The 27,219-nt window shown below is 36.9% G+C and overlaps 1 protein-coding gene and 1 non-coding gene across 2 annotated transcripts; one reads left to right on the top strand and one right to left on the bottom strand.

Moving 5' to 3' along the window:
- The first annotated feature begins 14,033 nt into the window (after positions 1 to 14,033).
- Positions 14,034 to 14,107, top strand: TRNAE-UUC (transfer RNA glutamic acid (anticodon UUC)). The gene has a single exon. It is a non-coding gene; the product is annotated as a tRNA-Glu (tRNA).
- A 439-nt stretch (positions 14,108 to 14,546) lies between these two features.
- PMS1 (DNA mismatch repair protein) lies at positions 14,547 to 24,723 on the bottom strand. Its single transcript, XM_086589505.1, has 11 exons — positions 24,431 to 24,723; positions 24,029 to 24,352; positions 22,645 to 23,952; positions 20,963 to 21,228; positions 20,744 to 20,870; positions 20,537 to 20,605; positions 19,734 to 19,807; positions 18,422 to 18,487; positions 16,752 to 16,855; positions 15,919 to 16,100; positions 14,547 to 14,991 (listed from the first exon to the last, which is right to left on the bottom strand). The coding sequence occupies exons 1-11, from the start codon at positions 24,665 to 24,667 to the stop codon at positions 14,878 to 14,880; spliced, it is 2,871 nt and encodes a 956-aa protein (XP_086445631.1). The 5' UTR covers positions 24,668 to 24,723; the 3' UTR covers positions 14,547 to 14,877.
- Between the last annotated feature and the right edge of the window lie 2,496 nt (positions 24,724 to 27,219).

The raw sequence follows: 27,219 nt of genomic DNA on the forward strand, positions 1-27,219 counted from the left end.
GTAATATCTATCCCCTAAATACCACTCCATATCACTCCCACAAGTGAATACCATTCTCCTATGAGAAATAAACAATGCGTATCTACAGTCATTCACACCGAGGTGCACAGATGTTCACCAAGGCCTCCAAACAATAGAAGCCTATGTGCTAAGCTCGATCTGGGTTCGGACAGAAGTTATGTTATGACTGATCTCACTGGTTAGACGAGCTCGACGAGGTCCGTGCCAAGCCCTGAGCCTACGCCTCTCATCGGTATACTTTGTGAGAATAGGATTTGCAGCACGGAAATACTCATAAAACCATACCTCTAAGAGAATGACAAACCCTCCCATCTGGGGACTACTGACAACACCAGTCTGCCGAAAAGCCCTATCTAAACAACGCAACAAATGACAGTATATGGCTCCACCAAAATCAATACCGCCCAACTCATGCAAGTGCTCAAATTTGGCTAGATACCCCAAGTTAATCGTGGAATGGCCAGAAGGAAAAAAGAAGACGCCCATCAAATATATACAGAAAGCTCTTACATACTCATCAACATGTGCTTGACCATCATCAGAATCAAGTGACAAATAATTTATCAAAAACCGCAACCCTGAATCAGTAGTCAACGGTGTAATGTATGCAGCCTTGATACCGAAAATCTAACACCAAAGATCAAGCATATAACTCCTCGGTCATACAAGGGAAGAAAGTCATCATTTGGGCACAACTGTGGAATTCAGTGCTACATCTCAACGGATTACCTAATCCTATACTAAAACCAGATATCATGCAAAAATCTAGTAGAGTGAAGCCCAACTCTCCCTGAGGGAAGTGAAAAGTATGTGTACTATCCCACCATCTCTTAACTAAACCATTAATAATTCCCTGAATGTCAATCTTATTGTAAGGTATGTCAACTAGATGATCAAAGGGAGTTGCTAAAATTGCATCTCTAACATGGTCAAGTGCACCAACTTTTTTAATATCATCCCACCACGTCTTAAGCGCACGTGGAGTGCACTGAACCCGATACATAACACATCTCTGATGTACGCAAAATGAAACTAAAATTAAAAAAATAAAAATAAAAATATACGTATTTAACTACTAAAGTTAACTACTACTACTACTAATATATGAAATTAAAATACATACATGTTGTTCAAGAACAACTCTTGAGACATGCCTATCATGAAACCTCATAGACACCGGCCTAAGATGGTTGAAATCAATAGCCTCAACAGGAAATTCAAAATCGACTTGTCGATCTCGGCAAAGAATGGATCGTCGACCTCGACTCCACGATTTCCAAAATTCTATAAGTGTTTAGTTCATCATCTAGATCACCAATGGGATTGTTCCAAACGTATGCACTATTACCACTGTTTTCTTCTTCCTCACCATCACCACTCCATCGTGTTTGGTTATTATAGACGTATTCGTCGTCGGAATTCATTTTTTTGCTAAAACTATAGAAACTAAGTTGAAAAAAAAGTTGTGAAATGACAAAAGTCCGACTGTCGTGCGACATTTTATTAAGCATAGCACGCGACATTAATCTTGGCGCCACGCCACATCACCGCCGCGACAATGATACTCGCCGCCGATTACTAATGTCGCGCAAGGTGGGGTCTACAATGAATTTTGCAGGCGCAATTTGCGACCACCTAGAGTTGGTCGATATTTGCGACCAGTTTTTTCAAACTTTTTCTTCAAATATAAAGAGTATGCTACCACCACCTAGAGATGCTCTTAGCACTTTTCTTAGTAGGATATCTCATCCTTCATTATACTCATTCCTTTTCTTTTGCTATATATAAATTGGTCGTTTACCTCTTCGAAGAAAACTGTATCTACGAACTTGAGCAATAATAAGATAAATTGAGAAGTTCCAAATTTCCACTAATACCAAGTATGGCTTAAAAACTGGTTTACATATGAGCTAAATACATAATCCTGAAAGAAAAGGTAACACACGAGCCAGCAAAATAAGTAAAAACAATACATAAGTTAAATAAGAAACCAAACTCTTACACTTTTGACTCCAAATGAAAGAGACGTGTGTAAGTATGCTTACCTAAATTCAATGCATCTAACCCAACATAAGGTATGAGAGGTTTTGGTACAATGATAGTCGTATGCCCAGCGTATGCCATCAAAAGAGGAAGCGTTGCAATTGAAGGTAGTAACAATTTTCTGCTCTTCACCGTTACAATAAAAATATAAGCACTACGCAACAAGAGAGTGATTCTGAAAAAGGAAAGCAAATTACATAAAATTATAAGAAAGAGTAAGGTGATCCAAAAGCATACACTCTCTAGGGTACATCATGAACATCATCCACAAAGCCAAGCAGAGTCATGAAGTAGATAGATGCTAAAGCTGCATTATACTCCACAAGCCACTGCAAAATTTAAGTGCTCAAATCTTAAGAAGCACTAAATATATGATTTTCAGTGCAAATCAAGTTAATCATTAAGCACTTAATGAAATACACGCTACATTCTTTCTCACATAGTTTATTATGTTGGAATCTCTATTGTATTTCTAAATACTAGTGTGTGTACAAAGTGGAGGAGATGAACAAAGAGTGTTCTCTCCACTTTAGTGCATAAAAGATAGTCCCACATTGGTTATCCACCACTAGCAAGTGAAGTATATGAGGAATTCCTCTACTATAAGGGCGTGCCCTTAGGGTACAAATATTTTTGTGTTAGGCGGGAGGACCCACCCAAAGCCACACACGTCCGCACCGTGTCGGGCTTGGGCTTGGGCTTACTGGGTAGTGGCTTGACCAATTGCCTAAACTCAGGCAAAAGCAAGTTTCGGTGGGTATTCTACTTCGAGTTGGTTTCTTTTCCATGTTTATCTCTTTTAGAAACCGACTTAGAGTAACAGTATGAGTCCTTCTCATATCTGGAAACCGACCACCTTACCTCTATAAATACAGGACCATGCGTCCATATAGAGGCATCTCAAAGAAACAGAACTCGTGTCCTACCTACTCCTTCTTCTCTTCTTACTATAGCCGCCAGAGAGTATTATATTGATGTTCTAGAAAGTAGTTTGTTCGAGTGCAAGTCAAACTGCTGTACACCATTGTATCCTGTGAGGAAGACGTCACTGCTGCCTTTCTGCACCACTAGAAAGGGCGAAATATTTTCTTAAGGACAGCCTAATCCGTGCCTTGGTTGTTCCCTGTTATTGTTGTATTTGTCTCTTCATTGTTTTCTTTTTATTCGCATACACCAATCTTAAGGAAAGAATCAAGATGTCTACAGCAGCAGACACGCCGAACAAAGAAACCAATTCTGGAGTCATGGAGATTACTTCGACTATGAGAGATGTTGCACCTCTACTAAATGTTCGCAACTTACCCAATGTGTCAAAGATTGAATCCTTCAACGGTTCACACTTCAAGCGGTGGATAGAAAGGGTGTTCTCAGCCCTAGATGTACTCAACTATGCAAAGTATCTCATTGATACAGCACCCGTGGAGGGTTTTAATGATTTCGAAAGAAATCAAGCTGCTTGGCTCAATAGGAATAATGTATGTCGTCATGCTATTTTGAGTACCTTGCCCAATGAAATTTTTTATATTTATTGTTCAAATAAGAATGCACATGATATCTAGGAGAGTTTGAACAAAAAATACATAATAGAGGATGCTGGTACTCATAAATATGTTGTTGGGACTTTTCTAAAGTTTGAGATGAGAGAGGATAAAGATGTAATGTCTCAAATCCATAATTTTCATGTGCTAATTAATGATTTGAAAACTGAGGGTATTGATCTACTTGAAACCTTTGTTGTTGGATGTTTGATTGAGAAACTCCCCGAGTCTTGGAAACACTATAAGAATAGTATGAAGCATAAGCGCAAACAGATGACTTTTGAGGATGTGATCATTCACATTCATATAGAGAAAAAGAACAAGACTCGGGATGAGGTGTTGTCTAAGGAATTCCATTCCAAAGCCAATATCATTGAAGGTAATCCCATCAAATCCAACAAAACCTCTAAAAAGCAGAAGTACAACAAAAATAAGAATTTCAAGGTCAAAGGCACTTCATTTAAAAAGAGTGGTATTAGCAATGGTAATTGTTATGTTTGTGGTAAACCGGGACACAAGGCTTTTTAGTGCATGCACAAGAAAGGCACTGATAATCCTCCCAATGCTAATTTAGTTGAGGGAGATGATATAATTACTACTGTAGTATCACAAGTGTCGATGGCCACTGGGAAGGAGAACTGGATACTAGATTCTGGTGCCACCTGCCACGTCTGTGGTGATGTTGAAGCCTTCTCAGACTACATACTAGTGAAATATGAAAAGGTTTATATGGGTGACTCAAGTATGTTCTTGTTGAGGGAACATGCAAGATTCTTCTGAAGTTAACTTTAGGGAAAACCCTTTCACTTAGTAATGTTCTCCATGTTCCTGAGATTCGTCAGAATCTAATTTCTGTGTCATTACTGGAAAAAGCTAGCGTCAAGGTAACTTTTGAAAGTGACAAGTTCGTTCTAAGTAAGAATGAGAGTTTTGTTGGGAAAAGTTATTGTAATAACAGTGGTCTTTTCATGTTGAATTAATATACTTGACAACATTATTATTAATAAGAATGAATCTGCTTCTGCTTACTTGCTTGACTCTTTTAATATATGGCATGGTAGACTAGGACATGTGAATGTTTAGTATATGAAAAGGATGAAAGCATGTGGTTTTTTGTATGATATTTCTGATTTTTCTAATGATAAATGTGAGATATGTGCTGAGACTAAAGCCACAAAGAAACCTTGCAGAACTATTTCTAGAGATAAAACTGGATTACTAACTTTTATTCATACGGATTTGGGTGAATTTAGGAATACCATGTCTAGAGAGGGGAAGTTTTATTATATTATATTCATAGATGGCTTCTCTAGGTATACCATGATATATTTACTTAGAAACAAACATGAGGCAGGTGAGATGTTTCTCAAGTACAAAGCTGAAGTTGAAAACCAGCTTAATTGTAAGATTAAAAGACTTCGGTCTGACAAGGGTGGAGAATATGAGTCTAACCCCTTCCAAGACTTTTGTGACAAGAATGACATTATTCATGAGACTACTCCACCATACTCCTGAGTCTAATGGAGTAGCCGAACGAAAAAACAGAACACTAAAAGAGATAATAAATGTTATGCTTGTAAGTTCTAGAGCTTCCCTGAACTTGTAGGGGGAAGCAATCCTATCTACCTGCCATATACAGAATAGGATACCCGACCAACAATAAAACAGAGAATAAGACACCATATGAATTATGGAAATGTCATGTACCTAACCTGAAATACTTTAAAATGTGGGGGTGTCTTGCAAAGGTTCTAGTGAACAAACCTAAAAAAAGAAAATAGGGACCTAGAACTGTTGATTGTATGTTCATTGGTTATGCTCATAATAGTACTGCATATAGATTTTTAGTAGTAAAATCTGATAATAACCTTGTCGATGCTAACATTATTATAGACAATATTCTAAAAATTGGTCTAGGCGGTCTCTAGGCGCTAGGCGGTGCCCAACCGACTCGCCTAGGCCCAAGTCGTTTAAAAAATTAGTGGATCGACTAGGCGGGTCTAGGCGGACCGATTAGGCGGGGCTAGGAAGCCTCTAGGCGGTCCAATTTTTTTTTTTTTTTTTTTTTTTGAATGATTAAATGTCAAAAATTAAAGGCCCGTATAGGCTTAAGATTTGAATGAGTTTAAAAAACTAAAGTCTAATGTAAATTATCTACTATCTATATACTAAGCAGAGACCTCTAATGGAGGATTTTCTCTCTCCTATGTAGCACTCTAATATGAGAGTTTGTTTTTTCTCTCTCTTATGTGGCACTCTAATATGAAAGATAGTCTTTTCTAATAGCCTACAATCCCACGTACATGAAACCTCTTTGGAGAGTTTGAGTGTATTTCTAATTCTTATATTTAGAGAGTTTGGGTGTATTTACAATTCTTATATATTTTAATCAAATAAAAAAAATTGCTAAAAAATAGGTGATTTGTAAAAGGTAATTTCCTATTACGAATCAAACACTTTTAATGTTCCAATTCTTATATATTTGATCAAATAAAAAAAAAACTAAAAAATAGGTGATTTGTAGAAACTAATTACCTATTACAAATCATACAATTTTAGTATCTATGATAAAACACCGACTTATTTCGAATATAAACATAGTTAAAAACAAGTATACAAAAAATAACATGACAAAATATATAATAGAAAATGAAAAAAAAAAATAACGGCAAAGCAATAATGACAAATATTTAAAAAAAAATATAATACTAAATGAAACTAACGTCAAAAAATAATTAATGGGGAACCGAAGACTGGACGCAAATGCATCGAACTAACCTCAAATAATATTTAATGGGAAATCGGAAACTGGATGCAAATGAAAACATTAAACTAATCTTAAAAAGTAATTAATATAAAATTGGAATATGGATACAACTGCATTAAACTAACCTCAAAGAATAATTAATGGAAAATCAAAACTTGGATGCAAACACATCAAACTAACATAAAAAAATAATTGTCGAAAAATTGGAAACTGGATGCAAATGCATTGAGCTAACCTTCAAAGATTAAATTAATGGAAAATCGGAAACTGGATGCAACTGCATTGAACTAACCTCAAAGAAAAATTAATTATAAATTGGAAACATGATGCAAATGCATGGAACTAATCTTAAAAAATAATTAACGGGAAATCGGAAACCGGATGCAACTGCACTAAACAAATCTAAACAAATAAACTGCAAATATATTGAACTAATCTCAAGAAATAATTAACGGGAATCGGAAACTAGATGCAAATTCATTGAACTAGCCTCAAACAATAATTAACAAGAAATCGGAAACTAGATGCAAATGCAATTTTATCAAATAATAAACGAGAAATCGAAAATTGGATGTAAATGAATTAAACTAATCTCATAGAATAATTAATGGAAAATCATAAACTGGATACAAATACATTGAACTGACCTCAAAGAACAACTAACAGGAAATTGGAAATTGGATGCAAATATATTGAACTAATCGAAAAAGAATAATTAACGAGAAATCATAAACTGGATGCAACTGCATTTAACTGATTTCAAAAAATAAATAACGGGAATTGGCAACTGCATTTAACTGATTTCAAAAAATAAATAACGGGAATTGGATGCAACTTTATTGAACTAACCTCAAAATATAAATAACGGAAAATCAGAAACTGGATGCAAATATATTGAACTAACCTCAACACATAGTTGGGTTATATATTATGGGAATGTCTCGATAAGTATAATTTTGCATTTAAAATGGTGTTTATCTTATCTCTTTTCATATGATTGAGAACTCATTGTTATTCAAGTAGCTTCAATATATATAAACTTCACCTTATTAGGCAATCTCACAAAACTTCAATTAAACTTCTATTATTAAACAACAAAATGAAGTTGAAGGGTTTTATTAAAGGTAAGTTCCTTTTTTTTTTAATGGAGAGTGAGGTTTTCACGTTATAAAAAATGTGGTTGAGTGATCAATATAATATTAATATATAATAGTTATGCATATTTGCAAATATTTTTTAGAATAATTAATATAACAACACCCGTTCGTAGATAATCTTTGAAGATTCCACATACTGAGTCATGCATAATTTAAATAATAATTAATGATAAATCGGGAATTGGATAATCTTCGATGATCCCACATAGTAATTAAATCAATCATAATTTACTTTTTATATCGTGTTTGCAAGGACACTACAGATAGATCAGTAGAAGTTGGTACTACACACCACATTGGATAATTAAAAGTAAATCAGAAACTGGATTCAAATACATAATTGAGCTCAAAGAGTAATTAACGGGAAATCGGAAATTTTATGCAAATACAATAAACTAAACTAAAAAAGTCATTAACTAGAAATTGAAAATTGGCTGCAATTGCATTAAACTAACATCAGATAATATCTAACGAGAAATTAGAAATTGGATGCAAATCCTTGAAAAATATTTAACGGAAAATCGAAAACGGTATGCAAATACATCAAACAAACCTCAAATAATAATTAATGGGAAACCGAAAACTGGATACAAATGCATTGAACTAAACTCAAAAAATAATTAACAGAAAACCAAAAACCGAATGCAACTGTATTGAACTTATAACATCATAGAATAATTGGTGGAAAATCGAAAACTAAATGCAAATGCATTGAAATAATCTCAAATAATAATTAATGGGAAATTAGAAATCGGATATAATTGCATCAAACTAACCTCAAAGCATAAATAATCAGAAACTAAATGCAGATGTATTGAACTAACCTTAAAGAGTTATTAACGGGAAATCGAAAATTAGATCCAAATGCAATGAACGAATCTCAAAGACTAATTAATGAAACATTGAAAAATGGATGAAACTGCACTGAACTAACCAAAATGAATAATTAACGGGAAATTATAAATTTGATGTAACTGCATTGAACTAACCTCAAAAAATAATTAACGGAAAATCGAAAACTTGATGCAAATGCATTGAACTAACCTCAAAGAACAATTAGCATAAAATTGAAAATTGGATACAACTGCATTGAACTAACATCAAAGAATAATTAACGGAAAACTAAAAACTGAATGCAACTGCATTAAACTAAAATAAGATATTAACTAACGGAAAATCAGAAATTGGATACAAATACATTGAAATAACCTCAAATAATAATTAACGGGAAATCGGAAACTTGATGCAACTGCATTGAACTAACATCAAAGAATAATTAATGAGAATTTGGAAACTGGATGCAACGTACTACATTAAACTAACCTCAAAGAATAATTAATGAAAAATCAGAAATTTGATGCAAATACATTGAACTAATAACCCTAAAACATATTTGTATTATATGTAGGGGGAATAAATATCTCGACAAATATAATTTTGCATTGTAAGTAGTGTTTATCAGAGTTCTTTTATTGTGATTGAGAATGTCTTGCTATTCAAGTAACTTCAATATTATCTTCGCCACATTGGGCATTCTCTCAAAACTTCAATCAAACTTCTATTGTTAAACCTAACATTAAAAAGAAATTGATGAGTTTTATCAAGGTTTGATGCTTCCTTTTTTATAGAGAGTGGTGCAAGAAATTTAAATGAGTAATTAATATAATTTTTATATCTCATAGCTATGCATAGTTGCTAATATGTTTTCGAATAATTTAATATAACGACACCCGTTCGTAGGACACGTTCATGTGATAAATCTTTTCAAGTGGGAGTAGTGTATTCTTTGAGAATATAGAAATAATCAATCTGTTTTAGTTATTTGTACACATTAGTACGTAAGCTGAGCGGTGACGATTTACCGCTAAATCACCATAAATCTAATAAAACTATTATACAAGCTAGATCAAGTTTAAGATAATTCCATTTGAAAATTACGGATTAATATCCTAAACTACAAAGTGAAGAGGCTATCTCAATTTGATCCCTTAGTTTTTAAGTACTTATACACCATAATCGCTGCTCATTAACGTATTTCGGTTTATTTTCAATAAAAATATATTCTGATTCAAAAATTTGCCGTTAAATCACCATAAATGTAAGAAAACTATTATACAAGTTAGATCGAGTTTAAGATAATTCTATTTGAAAATTATGGATTAATATCCTAAACCACAAAGTGAAGAAGCTATCTCAATTTGATCACTTAGTTTCCAAGTACTTATGCACCATAATCGTTGCTTATTAACATATTTCAGTTTATTTTCAATAAAAATATATTCTGATTCAAAAATATTTGTGAGACATTTTGTAAAGCCTTTTCAGCACACAAAATATTTAATAGATTCCAGGCGTATGCCTGGGTCCAAAATCTAGTATGTCACTATAATAAAAAGTATGTTTTTATATGAAGTCAATATTCTTCTACTATTACGCATTTTTGTAATAAGTATATTTGTTTATGTTTATTTTTTGAATTATGGTAAATGATTTTCTTCATTTCTTATAGTATAGGTGTGTATTACTATATATATTAGGAAAAAAAAACCGCCTAGCACCTAGCCCATCTAGGCACTGCCTAGAAGGCCTAGGCGCTAGGCGCTCTCCCACTGCCCGACTACCGCCTAACATTTTTTAAAACATTGATTATAGAGAGTAAAAATGATGATTTCATTGAGAATATGTTTCTTTTGAAAATTGGCATTGAGAGGTTGGTTGCTCCTAGTGAACAACAATCAACAGATCCTGAAATTTATGAACAAGAAATTTGGAAGAGTAAAAGAGATAGAAAATCTACCAATTTTGGTGATGACTTTTACATGTTTCTCGTTGATGATAATCCTGTGACGTATAATGAGGCAATCAGTTCCAGAGATGCACTTTTCTGGAAAGATGCTATAAACTCATAACTATATTCGATTATATCTAATCACACATGGGAGATAGTTGATCTACCTCCTGGGGCGAAATCTATACGTTACAAATGGATCTTCAAAAAGAAACTGAAGCTAGATGGTTCCATTGATAAATACAAGGCTAGACTAGTAGTCAATGGATTCTCCCAGAAAAAAGGCATTGACTATTTTGATACTTATGCTTATGTAACTAGGATTTCTTCTATAAGAGTTATAATGGCTCTCGCTGCTATTCATAATTTATTTATTCATCAAATGGATGTAAAAACTGCATTTTTGAATGGTGATCTTGATGAAGAAATATATATAATACAGCCTGAGGGTACTATAGTACCAGGGAATGAGCATAAGGTATGCAAATTAGTTAAGTCTTTATATGGGTTGAAACAAGCGCTAAAACAATAGCATGAAAAGTTTGACAATATCATGATGTCCAATGGATATCAAATAAATTATGCTGATAAATATATTTACTTTAAATCTTTTGATGTGAATACATATGTGATTACCTATCTATATGTGGATGACATGTTAATCATGAGTCCTAACCTTGATGTTGTGAGAAACACCAAGATGTTCTTATCCTCCCAATTTGAAATGAAGGATTTGGGAGAAGCTGATGTGATTCTTGGAATCAAAATCATCAGGAACTGTGATGGTTATACGCTTTCACAATAGCATTATGTTGAAAAGTTTTTGAAGAAGTTTAACTATTATGATAATAAGTCTGTGTCGACACCTTATGAGGCAAGTAGTGAACTTCAGAAAAATAATCAACATAGTGTCATTCAGTCTAAATATGTCCAAATTATTGGTAGTCTCATGTACTTGATGAATTGCACTAGACCTGACATTGCTTATGCAGTTAGCAGGTTAAGCAGATACACTCATTGTCCTAGCAAAGAACATTGGAGTGCGTTAGAGAGACTAGCCAAGTACTTGAGAGAAACAATGAATTACGGCATACGTTTTAGACAAACTCCACCTGTGATAGAGGGTTATTGTGATGCAAACTGGATATCTGATTCTCATGATATCAAGTCCACTAGTGGTTATATATTCACCCTTGGTGGAGGTGAAGTCGCTTAGAAATCTTCTAAGAAGACCTTGATAGCTCGTTCAACTATGAAGTCTGAGCTTATTGCTTTAGATAAAGCAAGTGCTGAGGTTGAGTGGCTTAGAAACCTCTTGACAGATCTTCCTATTGGTACAAAACCGCCTCCAGCTGTACCTATGCATTGTGACTGGCAGGCCGCAATAGCAAAGGAAAAGAACAAATTGTATAATGGGAAAAGCAGACATATCCATCTGAGACTATAGTCTATAAAGCAGCTGCTGGAATCTGGAGTTGTGGCTCTAGATTATGTGAGGTCAGAGTTAAATTTGGCCGATCCTCTGACCAAACCGCTTAGCAGGAGGCAAGTGGTTGAAACGTCGAGGGGGACGGGACTTTTGCCTAAGATAGAGGGCGACACTGATGGCAACCCCACCTATGTGATTGGAGATCCCATAAAGTAGGTTCAAAGAGAAAAACAAGTCACCTAGTCGCTCTGGTTTGCTATCGTCTTTTTTGAGACGTCCCACCCTATGACGAGATAGTATTTTTGTATACTTTGTATAACTTGAATTGCAATGAGTAAATGATGAGTTACTTTACTCTTATTGGAATCCATAGTCCATTTTATAATGAGATAGTGTATTTTAACTGCAATGTACACTTGATGGATATCCACCTACGTGAATGTAGAACTAGGTTTGTTCTTATGAGTATACGAGCAAATACTCTAGAGCATTCATGGAACACAGGCAACGCAAGGGCCAAAAAGTGCAACACCGCAGAATATACATATAATGAAAGAGCAGTGTGGGTGCATGTGATCTATTTTACTATAAGGAATGTTGGTTCAAAGATTTTTTAATCCACCACTTTCACGTATTATAAGACATGTTACCCTATGACTAGTTCAAGCCCGTAAAACACCAGTATCTTAGGCATTGTTTTTTCGATTCTCTCTGGCATTTAGTTAACCCATTTCTTTTGTAATATCTTATTCCAAAATAGTGGGGGACTACTAGTATTTTGAAATAGTGGGAGATTGTTGGAATCTCTATTGTATTTCTAAATACTAGTGTGTGTGTACAAAGTGGAGGAGATGAACAAAGAGTGTTCTCTCCACTTTAATGTATAGAAGATAGTCCCACATTGGTTATCCACTAGCAAGTGAAGTATATGAGGAATTGCTCTACCATAAGGGCGTGCCCTTAGGGTACAAATGCTTTTGTGTTAGGAGGGAGGACTCACCCAAAGCCACACACGTGCACGCACCAGCCCGCACCGAGCCGAGTCGCGTTGGTTCGGGCTTGGTAGTGGCTTGACCAATTTAGCAGCAAGTTTCGGTGGGTTCTACTTTGAGTTGGTTTCTCTTCCATGTTTATCACTTTTGGAAACCGACTTAGAGTAACAGTATAAGTCCTTCTCATATCTGGAAACCGACCACCTTACCTCTATAAATACAGGACCATGCGTCCATACAGAGGCATCTCAAAGAAACAGAACTCACACGAAATCAGAGAAACAGAACTTGCATCCTACCTACTTCTTCTTCTCTTCTTACTATAGCCGCCAGAGAGTATTATATTGCTGTGCTAGAGAATAGTTTGTTCGAGTGCAAGTCAAACTGCTGTACACCATTGTATCATGTGAGGAAGACGCCACTGCTGCCTTTCTACACCACTGGAAGGGGCGAAATCCTGCCTTAAGGACAGCCTAATCCGCACTTTGGTTGTTCCCTATTATTGTTGCCCTTGTCTCTTCATTGTTTTCTTTATTCGCATACAACATATTAAACATGGAGTCTAATGTGAAGTTGAAATATTGAAACACAATTGGCAACACCAAGAACACAACACCAATAACAATACCCAGAGATTCAGGCCTGCAAGAAGACAATTTGATGAGTAAAATGTCATTGGTCGATAATTTGATGGAACCTTTCTTGTTAATGTCGTACCCAAATAGTTTACGTGTCAACAAGTAGTTAGTTGAAACGGGAATCAGAAGGAGTGTAATAAAGAATCCAACAAAGCTAAGAACCGAGTTGATAAAAATGGAGCTCTTCAATTCTTGTTCTATTTGGTAATGAAAAAAAGAGCAAGTAGAAGAATCCAGCAAAGAAGAGTAGAGAGTTTCGATGGGACAATGGATGGGTCCACTGAAGTAGTTGTAGGAGTGTCTTTTTGTGAGATTGTTGAAAGTGAATTTGACGCTCTTTTGTGAGCAGCCATGATGATGATGATCATCATCAGCTCAGGGGGTCGGGCCTTGTTTCTATTACGAAACAGAGTGATCATTTTTATTTACTAAGAGTGCGTTTGTTCTGAAGGAAAGACTATTGAAAGGAAAGGAAAATAGGTGTGGTCCACCTTTTCCATAGTTTTTTTTGGCGGTTTAATAATACTGAGAGACTTTGCTGAGCTCATATGGAAACTGGCTAAACAAGTTCATATGGGACCACTTGCAAAAGATAAACGAAGCGTTACGTTTACTTCTGTTGAAATAACTAAATATTTTAAATAGGTAAGGAGACATCAATCCGTTGTAGTCCAGCCTGGTTAGGATACCTGGCTTTCACCCAGGCGACCCGGGTTCAAATCCCGGCAACGGAAGATATATTTTTATTATATTCCCAAAACAATATCAAGGAAACAAAAGGCTTGTCTGTATAACCAGATTAGCCTAAAATACATGCGTGATGGAGCATAAATGGATCTTGGCGCTGTTATGTATTTTTTCCATTGTCCATCTATGGATATCACCTAATAAACGAAAAATTATGGTGAGGTTGCAGTACTTCACAATCACAACTAGGCCACAACTCCGAAGTCCACAAGATCTTTCTTGTGGGTATAGATTGCTCCTTCACTAGAATGAATAAAGTTAAATGACTTGACTCCTGCCACAGATCGGTTATACACGAGTCATGAAGTATTAACAGATTGTACGACAGCAGAGAGGACGTTTCTTTTGTTTGAGTAATGCTGTCCGCCTATCCGCTCTTCTCCCTTCTTCCCATGTTCTTAATACCATGTTAATAAAAGTAAATGATGCAGCAGAACTTAGTTATTTCCAAAAGCTGAGGATTATACTTATTTACATTTTAGTATAATGTAAGTAAATAAAAAAAACTGATGAGCATACATAACTAATGAGACATTGAGACATTTATAGCAGACTTCATCTCTCTGTAGTTCACATCAAAAATAACTTACGGGGAAGCTGTTCTGTTGTTTACAAATTTACAAAAGTTTACAACCAAGTCTGAAACTGCATCTCCTGCACAACTCCTATAATTTAGCGCGTTAGGATTTTGGGTGGGTCGCAGTTTTGATCCCTGTGTTCAAATTTTGATGCAAACCAGCTCCAGTGTGAATCTCAATCATTCCAATTCTTGCTTATTGTTGATAGTTGTCAAGTCGATCAAGTGTCGCATTGTCGGCCTACCATGAGGACAATTCCAAGGGGACTTGAGCTTTGCCAAATGCTCCAGTATCTAACAAAGATTTAGCATATTATGAGCAGTGGAAACACATGTGCAAATAGTAATTCCTTTGATGACTAACTAAAAAGAGTAAAGGGTGTTTGTTTTTTCGTTTTTGTAAGTGTTCACTACTTATTCTCACTGTAAATGGTGGACCACTTTTTTTGGGGTGTTTGTTTTTCAGCTACTTACCCTTTTTATGGTATATTTTTGCTACTTATAAGTGCCAAAAATGTAAGTAGGAAAACTTGACTTACAGAAACTTATAAGTAGCAAGCACTAAGAAGTAAGCACTTGTCAGTAGCAAAAAAAAACAAACACCCCCTAAGTGTTGAAAGCAGAGCAGGGCTCACTAACAGCTCATAGTTGGTTGAACATGATTAACTGAGAAAAGCTCTCCAGATCTATCCTACATTGAAATGGAATAGCAAACCTGAGGGGAAACTTTAAAACAACCAATAAAAGATGCCAGCTATTGGAAACAGAAAAATCCACAAGGTCTCACAGTCGGAGCATGATTTTCGTGATCTATTCATAAAAAAAACTCATGGTTGGCACCCAATATTACCAATGTCCTTCCAAAGCCTTTTACATTGACTTACATACATTCAAAAGGATAGGGATAAATTTGAAATAATTTCTAAATCTAACTTAATCGAGACAAAATTATCAGAAAATATCATTTGTAAAACTTAAATTCCATAATTAGGATCATAGGATACCAAGTAAAGCCACATGAAAGGATTAAGTTGCATAATCAAACTGAAAATATGCAAATTCTGAGATAGTGTAATAGAAGGTCAACAAAATATGCAAGTCAAGATGGTTTTCAAACATTTCATCATCCATAAATCACACAGTTACATAGAAAACCCAAAGAACTTAATGACCATCATCATCCTCACCCTTCTTCACATTTGTCTCTGGAAAAGTAATTACCTTTTGCATTTCATTCTTTCCTAGTGGATCTCCAATCATAACAGAAGAACGGCAAGCGCGTGATGCCAGCATCGCACGGACTCTTGACGGGCAGATTGAATCTAGACTGTCCATTTTGTAACTACTCATCATTGTGCACTCCCCTTGGCTGTCAGAAAGGGTGGAAATAAGCTCCTTGACATCTGTTCAAAGTGAAGCAAATTATTCCTCAAAAATCCATCTATTGCATTGCATCCTCACTCGAGAACAAAAATATATACATGACCATATCTGGAAGTAAATTATTATGATCGAGTTCCACTACGCTTTTAGTAATGCATATGTTCGTCAGTTAAACATTTCTTTCAACATGCTATTCCAAATGATCTTTACCGGCGAACTGCAAACAGGGTCAACATAATATCCCCACCTTTCTGAACTTCTAACTAGTTTGTAATTCCTATAGAACAAGTTACAGTACCACATGTGTGTTTATTTCCGTCCAACAGTTTTTTTTGTTTTTTTCAGAAAAAAAAGTACCAAATGTGTGTGTTTAAATGAAATCTGAGTCGCACAACACTAACCATTGAATGATCTATGGTTAATATTTCACCAACCGACCCAGCAGTGATCGAGGACAGAATGGTACAAACAAATCAAAGTCAATGGATGATTAATATTGGTTTTTGTCTTTTCTTTTTTCGTGTCTAGAGTCTAGAGAAGTAACCACTAGCAAAGTTATTAGATAATGAAAGAAATAAGCATATGCATTATAGGTGCTTTATGGAGTGATTCTGGTTGAAGTGAGTGCAAATATTGAAAGAGACATGGAAGCTCTATAAGGATATGAGTACCTTCGGCTCCAAAAGTAATGTTCTTACTGAAGGGGACGGCTTTTAATTTAAAACGCTGTCCAGGAGGAGCATCCAACTCATCAACCAAAGTAAAACCATTTTTCCTAGTTACAATCCCGAAGAATATATATTATCAGCAAAAAGGATTATATAGTCCACTCTGAAATCCAAAGAACAATAACTAAAGTATATATCTTGACAAAACCAATAATAAACAATCGTCAAGGATTGGATGTAAGTGGAGAGATAGAATGTATGGTCTTGTTATATATAACATCACATACAATGTGCTTGGATAGTTACATTACTATTTTACACCTATGCTTTTGGGGCACCAACATCACGCAGTGTCTTTTAGAAAAAAACGAAGTTCAAAACCATCTCCCTAAAGCAAGGATCGCCAAGGAAAAAGTGCTTCATAATCTTTAATGGCAATTTACAACAACCTTGGCCTCTCAACTGTTGCAAAAGGATCCTCCAAAAAGAACAAATAGATCCACAGGTGTAACATAGTAAATGGGAGGACTGTGTGAAAAGCTCACGTCTTTAGAAGTGCAAATATGATTTTCACAATTCACAGGTGGATCAACGACGAATCTACTCCCCAAGTGCGACCAGAATTTGGGAGCTGGTCCTCCACTACCTTATACATTTTTTGTTAGAAAGACCAAGATAAGTAGAATTTAATAGGCAAGCAGTGGATATCTGCCTCTTTGAAAAATTAGCAAGTGTCATATTAGTACCAGGAAACCAGTGGGTCTTGTAAAGTAGGATATGTTAATCAGAACAGAAAATATATAGAAGCATGTCAACTTTTAAAAGTATATTATAAAACAATCTGGTTCTTACAGCGAAGAAAAATTCCAACTGAATAAGACCTTTGAAAACAAGTGTGGTACAAGTGAAACCGGAAATAGCAGGGCACAGATTTGTTTGGAAACCTTTTTCTTCAGAAACATTTTTTCTCCTCAACTCTTCAGAAAAAACATGACATATTATCTAACAATCTGGTTCTTAAAGCGAAGAAAGATTCCAACTGAATAAGGCCTTTGAAAACAAGTGTGGTTTTTTTTTTATCAGTTCGCATTACATAAAAAAGAGGGGTGCAACACGAGGACTTCCCAAGAGGTCACTCATCCTAGTACTACTCTCGCCCAAGCACGCTTAACTGCGGAGTTCTGATGGGATCCAGTGCATTAGTGCTGAACTGCTGATATGGTGACCTTTGAAAACAAGTGTCGTACAAGTGAAACTGGAAATAGCAGGGCAAAGATTTATTTTGAAACCTTTTCTTCATAAACATTTTTTACCTCAGCTCTACAGAAAAGACATGACACAGTCTCGACACTTTCAAAGAGAATTAAAGAGTTCATTAAAGAAGGCAACCTTAACAAAGTAAAAAAAAGAAGACTTTTGAAAGCTCACAGAGAATCTAACTTGAGCATCTTGCTTTGGAAATTCCACAATGGTGACCATACACTTATTTATATGAAGCGCAGAATAACAAATCAGCTTTAAAAAGAAACTCAGAGAGAACAAGAGCTATGAATATCCAAAACTTTTTAAACCCATATACTTGAGAAATCATAAATTCTGGAATGATAAAGACAATCTGTTTTTTATCCACTATCCACAGATATGAACCAACGGCAATAAAATAATGATCACACCTGATTATATCCATATGCATCGTAGCTACTATTTCTTCTTCCGGAGATAGCTCCAACCTCAATGGCCTAAAATATGTAGAGGGAAAAGGAAAGACAGATATAAATCTGATTTTCAACAGTATAGAACTTCTTAGACGAACAACAAAAAATTCAAAAGCATGAAGATTAAACAATGTAAAAAAGAAACATTTTTAGTTCAAAACCAATTAACGTTGAAGATTACTTGTACTTGTGATCATGCAGATACGAACTTCCAAAAACCATGGATTCTTGCTTCACTATATGATATTTGCTAACAAGAGTATGTTCTATTGCAACAATCTGGCTGTAAGTGTAACCTGTAAAGCTAAGCCTACCCCATGTCCCCATCTGAATCAAATCTTATAGTGTGCATGCCTTGGTTATAGAAATCTCCAAAGAAGAGTGAGAATCTCCAGTAGGATTTCCCCACGGCCAGTATCAGTTACTTTTGGGCTGATTTTCTGATTAAAAATGTGTTCCAATCCCAAGTATTGGAAAAGGGACCTTTGCCCCGACTGCAACAGTTTAGTCCATTCAAAGGAGCCTAATGGGTTTTTGTTATTGCAATTGATTTCTCATATTTGAAAGAAAAAGTTACATCTATATAACTTCGTGGTCTGCAAGCCTAATGGGAGCTCTGGGGTCCGCAAATCCTAAGGTAATATCAACTGGTAATATAATTGAAAACAAACCTATCACTTGTAGGCAGCATTTGGCATTACTTAGATATCCAAGTTTTTAGTACTTTTCCCCGAGAATCAATATCATGGACAATCTCCATCACTAGGTAGGGTTGTGCAAATTTGCAGTCTTACAAAGCAATTGGCGGAACCATCAAGACAAGTTTACATATTACTTTAGGACTAAAATTACAAATAAGAAACTTATACAGACTGTGGAGATTGTATACCGCACAGATCGCAAAGATGAACAGCTTATATAAGCAATGCGAAATGCAACCTTATTATTGTTATTTTTCTATTTCTTTCTTCTTGATCGGTAAATATAATATATTAATACAGAAGCCAACCATGAGAAATTAGGATGAGATGTACAACTAGTACAAAGATGCAAAAGAAAAGAGAGTGAAAACCACAGGAAATTACAAAACAAAAATCCCTACTTAAAAACATAAGAGAATCGCATTTAAATAAAGCCAGCCTTGTTATCTATGGAATCACTCAGAATTCTATTCGACAATCTTCCAAATGCGCTAACTCTTCATCATTATCCAGTGTTCAATGGAAATAAAAATGAAGCTTAATGAAAAAGAAGATAATAAACCCCTTACTGAAGTAAAGGTTGTTGATTTAAGATGGTTGACTGTGATAGTCGTTCAAAGTTGTGCTTCTCATCTGCGGCATGCTGAAAAGAAAGACAAGTATATCAGAATACCTATATAGAATTTGAACCTCTCGGCTCATTGTGAATTTTTTACGTATTAAGGTAAAAGTTGGGACTTCCTCAAAATTCTTAGCTCAACTTGAATGTTCGGTTTGGATGAGAATAGTCCTGCAAAAGTATGTCCCTTAACTCCACAATTTTGGGCGTTGAAACTTCTTATCATTGTGGTGAGCAGTTTGAAGTCTAAAAACTATTAGGAAGTCGAATTGTGATACCCCAAGTATGTATTGCAAAAGAGATGCCGGAAGGCGCCTAAGTCTAAAGTGGTGAAGGTTGCAACAGGAAGTTTAAGTGGATTCATTTCGATTTCAAAAGTTACAAAGATATACAAGTAGTGGGCCACATAGCAAGATACCACATGGCATTCATACAAAGGAACCCCATTAGAAACATAACATCAAAATACAAACATATCTCAGTTACACATGAAATCCACAAATGTTACTCTCCTAAAAGTATGACAATAAGTTCCTCAATCAAATAGAGTCTCCTGTAACACTAAAAATTTACAATTACCCTTTTTGGTCCCTTTTTTTTCCTTTTATTCTTAAGTATTTAAAATAACCTTCAGTGCACAAACTGTCACCATCCAAATGCCTCATCCTTGCAAAGTAGGTTTATAGCTTAGACAGAAACATGGTAAACTGATAAGTAGGATGGTTATTCATAGTAACACATTGAGGAGCTTACCTGATCTATGATGAATAGATCTTGATCTAACCTCCCTATGATAAAGCCAAGATTAAACTGCCCAATGACCTGTGAAAGAAACAAAAGAGGTAACCATGTCGTCAGTGATATCAGCTGACTGAAGATCAAATGTACTCAAGTAGAGATGCTAATTGCAAAAACAAAACAGAAGCTATTAGACGACGTGTAAATGAGGTGGCCAACAACCTTCATTCTACCAAAATCTTGTTTGTTGAAGAGCCTTTCCAACTCAGTGGTTGCTGCAGCTAGAGCCTTTGCTTTTCGTTCCTCATTATCGGGTTGAGAAAGCTCTAATGTTGCAGCTGTAAAGCACCTGTAGCGCGATCAATCGATAAATAAACATTAAGTACATATGGTTGTATACAAGTCAAGACATTTAAATTCACAAGACAACATAATATTGACCTATTAATCTTCTTGCTTTCATTGCTGAATCCACTGGATCGTAGTCTTGACAGCTTTTGCCTAGATATTATTAGGTCTTTCATGCTAAACTGCAAAACTGAGCACAAATCTAAGCCAGAAGATGGCACTGGTGGAGCATCTAAAACCGCATTAGAAGTGTCAGCTATAGAAAGAACTTGTGGTATACTTTGTGGATCTTTGTCAGTCAAAGCATCCATTGTCACGTCAACATCAAGTAATGACTTCTTCTGATGTTCTGAAATCTCCTGGAACATGTATAGAAAGAGCAACTTCTGCAAGTTAGTAAAATATAACAAACTTTATAGCCAGGTGTATGGAGATTCTCGAAGGTACCAAAACAGCATGACTTATGGATATTTATATGCATAATTTGATTATATTACGCCTTAAATGACAGTATGATGCAGCAGAAGACATTTATTCTAATAAGGAAAAGTGGGCAGTTAAGTTATATGCGAAGAAAACAATAGTTAACAGCTATGTGCTATCTTCACTGTGAAACTGGCAATTAGATAATTGTCTTAATACTGTAGCTCTGTGCACTGTCTAACGGTAACTAGTAGCATAGCTGTATCAGAGTCTCTCTATATCTCTCATTAATAGGTAAGAGATACTATATGATTAATCAAGGCAAAGTTAAATCAAGACTTATAAAGATTAGCCAGAAGCTAATGTCTTAAGTCCACTCCAAAAAAAACAACAGCAAAACCAGAAAAAACAGAAACATTCTAAGAAAGAAAAATTACAACAGCAACAACCACCACCACCAAAAGACATTGAACCACCACCACAGACATGAACTTACTGACTCACATGGACTCAACAAACCCACGACCTAAAAAACAGCTCCGCCAGCATCAAGCTGAATCTGAACACCCAGAACTCCTCCCCGTGACCTAATTATATACTGATACAGATACAAGTTAAAGAGGAAGTACGAATTTGAACACCAAAAATTCAATACACATTCACCCCTAATCACTATTTGAAATGTTTAATTTCAAATTTCAAGGGTTTCAAAGGAGAAATATAATATGTATCTGGAGCCTCTGTTGACTTCAGAAAAAGTGAGTGTGTTGAATGAGATCTCATGGGGTTGTCTCTAAGTGAGGTAAGCAACATACAACAATGACGCGGTTGGATACATCACATTATAAGATGCAAGAGCACGTGGAAGTCATGAGATCAAGAGGTGGTAGGGCCCACAGCACCTTCCATATTGAAATATATACAAAACAAAAACTCGGTAGGTGAATCTTGGGAACAAATACCAGATTGTCATAGTGAGATGCCATCTTAACTGCTACCTAAAGATTCTAGAAAGATGTAAAGACGGAGATCCACCAGGAACAAAGTATAACAAACATCTTAAGAGAAATGAATTCACTAAACACATATCTCTAGATGAAAGTTGAAGGTTCCATGATTTCAAGGAGTTACCAAGCACCTGACGAAATAATGCAGCTACTAGAAAGGTAACCTATCAGATAATAGTGCACTAAACTGGGGATATATTAATTTACGCCAACAACAAAATGATACAATGGGATTTAATTTAATGAAATCAGCAGATTACTTGATATAGAGATAAAGCTTGCATGTTTGGAACAACGCAACTAGAGAAAACAATTAAGAAAATCAGAAAGTTTAGCTTCACACACCTCTTCATAGCCTCCGTATACAATTTTGCCTCCAGGAGAAAGTAGAGTTTCCACTTTGTTAGATGCATGAGCTTCTCTGTGACACTCATAAGTCTCATCTTCATTTACAGCGGAAGAAGTATTGACCAGGTTGTGATCAGCAACCGATTCAGATACTTCAGCGTGCATCCCTAAACCGTTTTCTCTCATTTGACAACGACTTGCTTCATTCCTCAGGATAGGCACTTCGGACAATACTGTACAACTATTTTCATGCTTTCTCTTGTTCACAGATACAAACTTGGTGAGTGATAACTGAACAAAGCTTGAACTAGTTGGAGATTGTACATGGATATCATCTTTTCTAAAAGATGTTAAAGGAGATCGTGCACTGTTGTCCTTTGTAGCAGTAGGTGGGGAAGTTTTCAATCGATTAGGGATATACCTAAAGGAACTATCAAGCTTTCCAATTGTGTGCACTGGCGATCGAGCACAGTTATCCTTCATTCCACTAGCTGTAGGAGTTTTCAACTGATTAGGACTATAACTAAAAAATCCATCTACATTTCCAATTGTGTGAACTTTTAAACTGAAGTCCTTCTCCGTTGGACTTTCATCCACCTTGTGTACAATGCCTTCTCCTTCATGTATGTCTCGAAGATGCTTTTTGAACATCCCTTGAGGACCCTCCTCCTCAACTTGTTTTTCCACCCCAGTGGACTCTTCTTCCTCTTCTACATGGCGTTCTGAAGTTAATGGTGCATGAAGTTTCTTTGGATAAGTACACAAGTCAGAGCTTCCATTTTCCTTCTTAGGTTCCTCCAACTTTTTAGTAGAATAACTACACTGACTTGGAGAATAGATCTTTTCTATAGCACCTCTTAATGATTGCATGATCAAGCCTTCATCAGAAAAGAATATTTTTCTTTTATCAGGAGTAACATTGACATCGTATGACCTAGTTGGAACAGTAAAATTCATAATTGCAATGGGATACTGGCGGGAATTCGCACTCTTATATAACTCATTTACAAGCTTACTAAGCTTAGGCATATCGACTGGTCGACCGTTTACAAAATAAAATTGTCTATCTCCTAAGTTACGACCACTGCCATGTCCAGGCTTTGAAAGGAATCCCTCAACCGTACAGCTTTCTGATATGCAAATACTCAAGGGCTCTAAGCATGAGAATGTATTCATGCCAAATACAGTTATGATGTTGTCTTTAATGGAACTGCTTCCTTGTGTTCGAAGTACCACAGATTTTGCGTTCTTTCCAGTTGTGTTGTTACAAACTAATCGAACTCCTTTGGCAATAAGGGCATACGCCTGAAATATAACAAGGCTGTCAAAACCAAACTACAATCCCACAGTTTCAAGATGAGTAAAGAAATTAAGCACTCACATTCAATAAAGAAATTAGCTTTGCATACTCCTTTCGGATATTGCGACTGAATTCCTTGCTTCGAACAGGCAAAGAAGAGAATAACCTCTCAACAGTAACAGTGGTACCAATTTGGCGTGCTGTTTTCCTTTCACATGTCAGTAAACCTGTGTGGTCAAAAGTCAAGTGTGTTGCCATTGGTTCATCTTTGGTTCTTGTTTCAACAGTCAAATTCCCAAGTGCACACAGGGAACTCAGTGCCTCCCCTCGAAATCCAAATGTCACCAAAGACTGGAGATCAGGAAAATCTGATATTTTAGAAGTATGATGCTTCAGTGCAAGAACCTGCCAACAAATTAGAACCGGGTTAAACTAACTCCGAGAAAAAAATATTGAAATTTCGAGTGTAATGAAACAAATTACCTTGAAATTATTTGGCGAAATGCCAGAGCCATTATCAATAACCTTAAAAGATTCCTCACCATATTCTTTTAAAGAAATTTCAATACTTGTAGACCCAGCATCTAAACCATTCTCAACTAATTCTTTAACAGCAGATGAAAGATCTAATATTACTTGACCTGAACATATTCTATGTACTACACTCTTGTTTATCGCTCTTATATTTGGTGACTCTACTTTACCCTTTTCTCCTTCCATTGATATCAGTATCAATTGAATCGCATTATTTTGTTTCAGCTCAATTTATGAACCCTAATTTGGCGCCAAATATGTTTTGCGGATGGGCCTGCGTGGACCTCAGGGCCCATAATAAAAGCCCGGTCCAAACACAATATTGGAGGAGGGCCTGCCCAATTAGGGAATTTCTCGATCTAAAATGTACATGAGATTCTAGAGAGTCGGTATCAATCCACTTGTGTTGATTACGATTGTCCATTGTACCTCTGTTGGAGTTATATGGCTTCACTTTCGAGACACACGGTGGTTACAATGTGTTCAACAGTCCAAACTATGGAATCGTCATAGATTTCAGGCGAGCAACTGTCCTTTTTGTCTCTTTTCTCTATCTCTAGGTCTTGTCTCACTTTACAATGATTTTTTCCTCCCCCTCTCTTTCTCTCTCTTTCTTTCTCTTTATACTCCTATGCTTTTTCACTCTAGCCCTCCATCTGTCCCTTGATCTCGCGGCACGCCTTCCTCCACGTGTAGGGTTGTCGTACAGTAGCTTAGGGTTCACGGACCGATCTTGTGCACCACACCTACGCAGTAAATGTTACCCCAGGTTCATTTCACCATTGATCTATCACATCCCAGATCCTACTACTACAGATGCTCCCTCTCGAGGCCGCGATTCTCCAGAGTCTTTTCCCTCCCCCTCTTTAATAGCCGCGATCCACGTCACCCCCTCTATACCACTGGACCACACGTGTTCAACATGCGCAATGGGTCAGTGCCTCTTCGATCTTTGTGCATCCACATGTCCCTTTTCGGCTGGTCCTTTTGGGTGTCTCCTCGATTTCAGCACCTCCAGATTACGGTTTCCCTCCCCTTATAAAAGCCCGCTCAAACTTCTTTCTCTCTCATTCAGACTCTTCCTCTCACGTTCTGCTTTTTCTCTACTCCTCCCCTTACCTTCGTTTCACCGATTGGTGGTTGTGCTCTTTGTGCTTGTTCCACCGCTTGCATTCCAACACCGGACTGATCTTTTCAGCATTTCCAGGTTTGTTTCCTTCTCCAGCTCTCCCTCTCTTACACTATTTTCTTTTATAGAACTGTTTCTACTTCTCTCCCCCTTTTAAAATTGTTCATCTTCTCTCTTAATTTGGACTCTCTCTCTGATGTCAGACTCCGATTCCGACCACTCTTCCTCCTCTACTTCTAACACGGTGGCCTCACCCCCTCCACTAGATCCCTCCGAGGCCCCTTCCATTTCAGGGCAATAATTTGCTCTTCCCCCACCGCCGCCTCGTAGTCGTATACCTAATTTAGATGCGGTCAAGATTGCTTATAGCATTCCAGGTGATGTCATCCTGGAACACGTGCCTGACCTCACCTACTTTCCACACTTAGTCCCTCACAGACCGGGGTGTCTGGTAGCCACGGTTGGGAAGATCGTCGTTGGACTTCGCTTCCCCTTAACTCTTTTGGATATCGCGGTATGCAATCACTTCAATATCCATCCTTGCCAAGGTATCGGTAATTTTTGGCAAATCATGTATGCCGCGAACCATTACAATAAATCTGGTGTGCCCAAAATAACATGCCGCGATATGGTCGCTCATTATTATATAAAAAGAAGCACCAAAGATGTCAGTGTCGGTTATCATTCCTTTTGTGTCCGTCCCAAGAAACTGTCGTTTGTCCTTTGCGTTACCTCTTCAGACAAGATGTGGCACCACTATCCACTGTATGTATCCGGAAATTTTCTATCCATGGATCTCCCCCCTGCCTTGACTCTCACTCATCTCGCTTTTCTGCCCAGTGGTGAGTCCCCCTTGCCCCCTTTCCCCTTGTATGTGCAGTTTGTTGTATGAACCCTAATGTCATGATTTCTTTTCTCTATTCAGGTTGGAGACTGGATTCGAAGTCGAGCATCTATGCCGGCGTGAACTCCACCATATTCCAAAAGCTCCGCGACTTAGGACCTTCTCAAGCCGCGGTCCTTGGAGTTGACCCCCACACTTGCACTCCGCTGTTATCAGACCCTCAATTGCAAACCATTGGTGCCTACAGCGCCCCCTTTTACCGTCCACCTCCTCCTAAGAAATGCAAACCTCTAGCTTCTCCTCCCGCAAAAAGGCCCCACACCAGAAAACACCGCCCACTCCCTGCTAATACTCGCCGACCTTCATTCTCCATTTGCCCGCCCCTCCTCTCGGTCCTACTAGTCTCTGGTTACTTGGGAGGACCAATACCTCTCCCCTCACTCCCCTACTGCTGACTCCCCCTGCTCAGATATGAACGTCTCCAAGAGGAAGCTGTTTGACAGTGACTCAGACGATGACGCGGTGACAGAAGTCATTCCTACCTCCCCCACTGCTCCCCCATCAGGACCGCTTCTCAAGCGTCCGTGGACCTCGACGTCCGATGAACCAGTCTCAACTGTCAATGCTCCCCTTCCCACCACTCATGTTCCTCCTGTTCGCCATACGCAGCGACCTGGAAAAGAGACCATAGATCCCTTAACTGCCTTTCACCCCACATTCAAGGTCTGCAGCCGTACTGTCAATATTAATGACTCGGCCTTGGAG

This window comes from Coptis chinensis, chromosome 2 (assembly GCF_015680905.1).
Source record: "Coptis chinensis isolate HL-2020 chromosome 2, ASM1568090v1, whole genome shotgun sequence".
Classification (NCBI taxonomy): Eukaryota; Viridiplantae; Streptophyta; class Magnoliopsida; order Ranunculales; family Ranunculaceae; genus Coptis; species Coptis chinensis.

Bases quoted from the DNA above. Each gene is read 5' to 3' on its own strand.
- PMS1 (XM_086589505.1), bottom strand. From the start codon at position 24,667: ATGGAAGGAGAAAAGGGTAAAGTAGAGTCACCAAATATAAGAGCGATA. The intron at 21,229-22,644 runs GTGTGTGAAGCT...TACATGTTCCAG, and splicing joins TATACGGAGGCTATGAAGAG to GAGATTTCAGAACATCAGAA. The intron at 20,871-20,962 runs GTCAATATTATG...ATCGCGCTACAG, and splicing joins GAAAGCAAGAAGATTAATAG to GTGCTTTACAGCTGCAACAT.